This window comes from Temnothorax curvispinosus, unplaced genomic scaffold, assembly GCF_003070985.1.
Source record: "Temnothorax curvispinosus isolate PA1 unplaced genomic scaffold, ASM307098v1 QBEX01017893.1, whole genome shotgun sequence".
Taxonomy (NCBI): domain Eukaryota; kingdom Metazoa; phylum Arthropoda; class Insecta; order Hymenoptera; family Formicidae; genus Temnothorax; species Temnothorax curvispinosus.
In genome coordinates this window covers 1-3,267 of record NW_020227673.1, presented here as the reverse complement: position 1 = coordinate 3,267, position 3,267 = coordinate 1, and the positions used below count along the sequence as shown (strand labels likewise).

The following is a 3,267-nucleotide window of genomic DNA, read 5'->3' as shown; positions in this document are numbered from 1 at the left end:
TTAGAGCTATAATCGCGCCACTGACCGACCGAAGAGTGCAGCTGATGGGCGAACTCGTAGCCGGGATACAGGTATCCTCGAATATTTGATAATTAAGTTACTTTATTGTTGAACAACCAAAAACGAGTGAAGACGCTAACGATCAAGTGTCAAATTCGACTGCCAAATGAGATTGCCAATGCTAAGAAAACAATTTTGTGAAACAAACTTGCAAGATCATAATTTTCGTTTCAGGTGGTAAAGATGTACGTTTGGGAGAAACCGTTCAGCAAGATCGTATCGGTGACCAGAAAGCTGGAAATCAAAGGGAGCAAATTCTCATCATACGTGTTCGCCGCATGTTTGGCCATAACAGCCTTCACCGATCGACTGGCCCTCTATTTCACTTTGATAATGTTTGTCCTAAGTGGAAATGACTTGACTGCCGACGTTACCTTCGTAACATCGACGTACTTCATTATTTTTAGAGTTACCGTCGCGATGAGTTTTCCACTGGCGCTGGTAATGCTGGGCGAATCAATAGTGTCTACGAACCGATTAGAGGTGCATATTGTCATATTATATTTCCAAATTCGCGATAAACTATTGAATCAGTTGCTTTACAACGTATCCCATAGTTTGACTGGCACATCCTTACGTAATTATTAAAATGCGCTTAATTTGTACAGGACTTTTTGCTGATGGACGAAGTGAGTATGGAACGTTTAGAGAAGACGCCGCAATTACATGATAAATTTCAGAAACCAAACGAAGCGACTAATGTAGAGAATCAAACAGACATCAGATACATTTTGAAAAATAGGAGTAACGTTCTTTCGGAGCTTCAGGGAACTTCTGACCTTCCGGTCTGCGTGAAGCTTCAGCAAGTTTCCGCCAATTGGATCAACGGCCAATTGCCGCCGACTTTGTGCAATATCGACTTGACCATCAACCCGGGCCAGTTATGCGTTGTGGTCGGCGCCGTGGGCTCCGGTAAATCGTCTCTGTTACATCTACTGCTGAAGGAGTTGGATCCCGGCGCGGGTTCAGTGGCTCTCACTCAGAGCTCTTCGAAGAATAATTTTCTGCGTATCTCTTATGCCAGCCAGGACCCCTGGCTTTTCAGCGGTACTGTGAGAGACAACATACTCTTTGGTCAGCCCTACAACAAGGCCAGATATAATCAGGTAATATTTTCAGACGGTTATTGTATACTATTCATGTATCCCTGCTATTGTACGTATATATTGATAACTTTTTTTGGCATCTATACACAATTTTTTCATATCCTTCAGTCTTTTGCTTCAACCATTAAACGTGAATCGTCATTGATTTATCAATGAAAGAAGATATGTCTCAGCGACTACCATAAATTTTTTCCGAATCTTTAATCTGTATGATTCCATCTATATAAAAGAAGGAATAATGTCCAATATTTCTTAATTTCGAACTTTCTAGCATTTTATAATGTTTCACACTCTTCACGATCGACTGGCCAACATTTTAGGTGACAAATGTGTGCGCCTTGACGAAGGATTTCCGGCAGTTTCCACAAGGAGACATGACAATGGTCGGCGAAAGAGGTATAACTCTGTCCGGAGGCCAAAGAGCGCGAGTCAATCTCGCGAGAGCGGTTTACAGGTTGGCGGATCTCTATCTACTCGACGATCCCTTGAGCGCGGTGGACTCTCGTGTCGCCAGGCACCTCTACAGGAAGTGCATTACTGAGTATCTCCACGACAAAACGAGAATACTCGTCACCCATCAGTTGCAATTTCTCAAACGCGCGGATCACATCGTCGTGTTGGATCGAGTGAGTGTCGCAGAGAATATTCTTCAATCAGTATTTCGATTTTTGTTTCATTGTTACATTCCAAATTTCAACTTTATATCCATTTCCATCCGGACTTGATTCTTTCAAATTATATAACAAACTTCAAAAATTTAGCGTGAAATTTGCCGAGTGAAGAGACATATGAAACATACTGTATTATCAATATAGTCAATATAATATAATAACGTAATATTAGTGTAAAGATATAGTATAATTATATCGTACTATTATTATAGTATAGCAATAAATAAAGATGTTTATCAAAGTTCACGTTAACATAAAATAATGTTTAAGGCTCCTGGGTAGTCACCGCGGCGATATTGGATTCTTACTATCAAGGCGAGGAAAACATCCAATTTTGTTGTGCATGCCATTTTCAAATAAAAAGACATTTCAATAAAACATCACTATAGATCGTTTCAGAACACTTCCGAAATTGGCCGAAAACTACCCTTTTCCCTCGACAATAAAACAAACAGCCATAAAACGAAGCCTAAACATACGGAAAAAACAGCCGTTTAACGACTATCGAAAGGAGGTGAAAACGTTTCTTCCGCATGCAAATCTTACTTTTCGGTCAATTTTACGACTTTCACGAATACGTTAAACGTTAGAGCACAAGCACAGAGCGAATAATAAAGAAATAACATGTACACTGAGGAGCATTAATGAGTTCTCATTAATGCTTCTCAGTGTACAACAAAATAGGTTGTCAACATGTCACAAAGGACAGAATTCTCCATTGGAGAGCTAGAGTTCTCATTTCTACCGTGACGGTACGTCGCCACCGTCAACGTAGAGTTCTCGGCTTAAGGACCAGGAGCCTTAATTCTTAAATAGATAAATATAATAAAAAGTTTTTGAATTTATATTAAAAGTTTTAAAGGTAAAACTGCATAAAAAAAAGGTCACGTCTCACCAATTTTAACGCCACATAAACATGTTGTAATGGAGGTTCTTCTGAGTAATTCTTCGCAAGAAAAAAAGTAAATGGCGTCCTCTTTATTTTCTGGCAAAGAATTACTCTGAAAAATCTCTTATACAACATATTTAAGTGACTTTGAAATCGGTGAGATGTGACCTTTTATGCAGTTTTACCGTTTTAAAATTCAAATATTTATAAATTTATATCTAAATCATAAATAATTACAAGAAATACTTAAACATCTTGATTTTATTTTTAAAGGGTTTTGTGAAGATGCAAGGAATCTATAACGAATTAGTAGATTTCATTGGAATGTTGGACAATTTGATTCACGAAGCACAGAAGAATGAACAGAACACGAGAAGAACCTTGGAAATGTCTACGAGACAAATGTCGATAACGCGACGTGATTCGGAATTATCGACCGCGAGTTCCATTGTAAGATAAACCTTATCTCTCGCCCTTTTTAATTAAAAAACGGAAACCGTCAAAATTTTTCATATATAAAATTTGTTTAACACAAATACAT

At 38.4% G+C, this 3,267-nt stretch overlaps 1 protein-coding gene across 1 annotated transcript; it reads left to right on the top strand.

The window, feature by feature from the left end:
- Window positions 1-8: 8 nt before the first annotated feature.
- LOC112467929 (multidrug resistance-associated protein 4-like) lies at window positions 9-3,193 on the top strand. The gene is made up of 5 exons (XM_025036880.1): window positions 9-71; window positions 235-543; window positions 669-1,166; window positions 1,487-1,792; window positions 3,000-3,193. Exons 1-5 carry the CDS (start codon window positions 45-47, stop codon window positions 3,183-3,185), a joined length of 1,326 nt encoding a protein of 441 aa, XP_024892648.1. The 5' UTR covers window positions 9-44; the 3' UTR covers window positions 3,186-3,193.
- The last annotated feature ends 74 nt before the right edge of the window (window positions 3,194-3,267 follow it).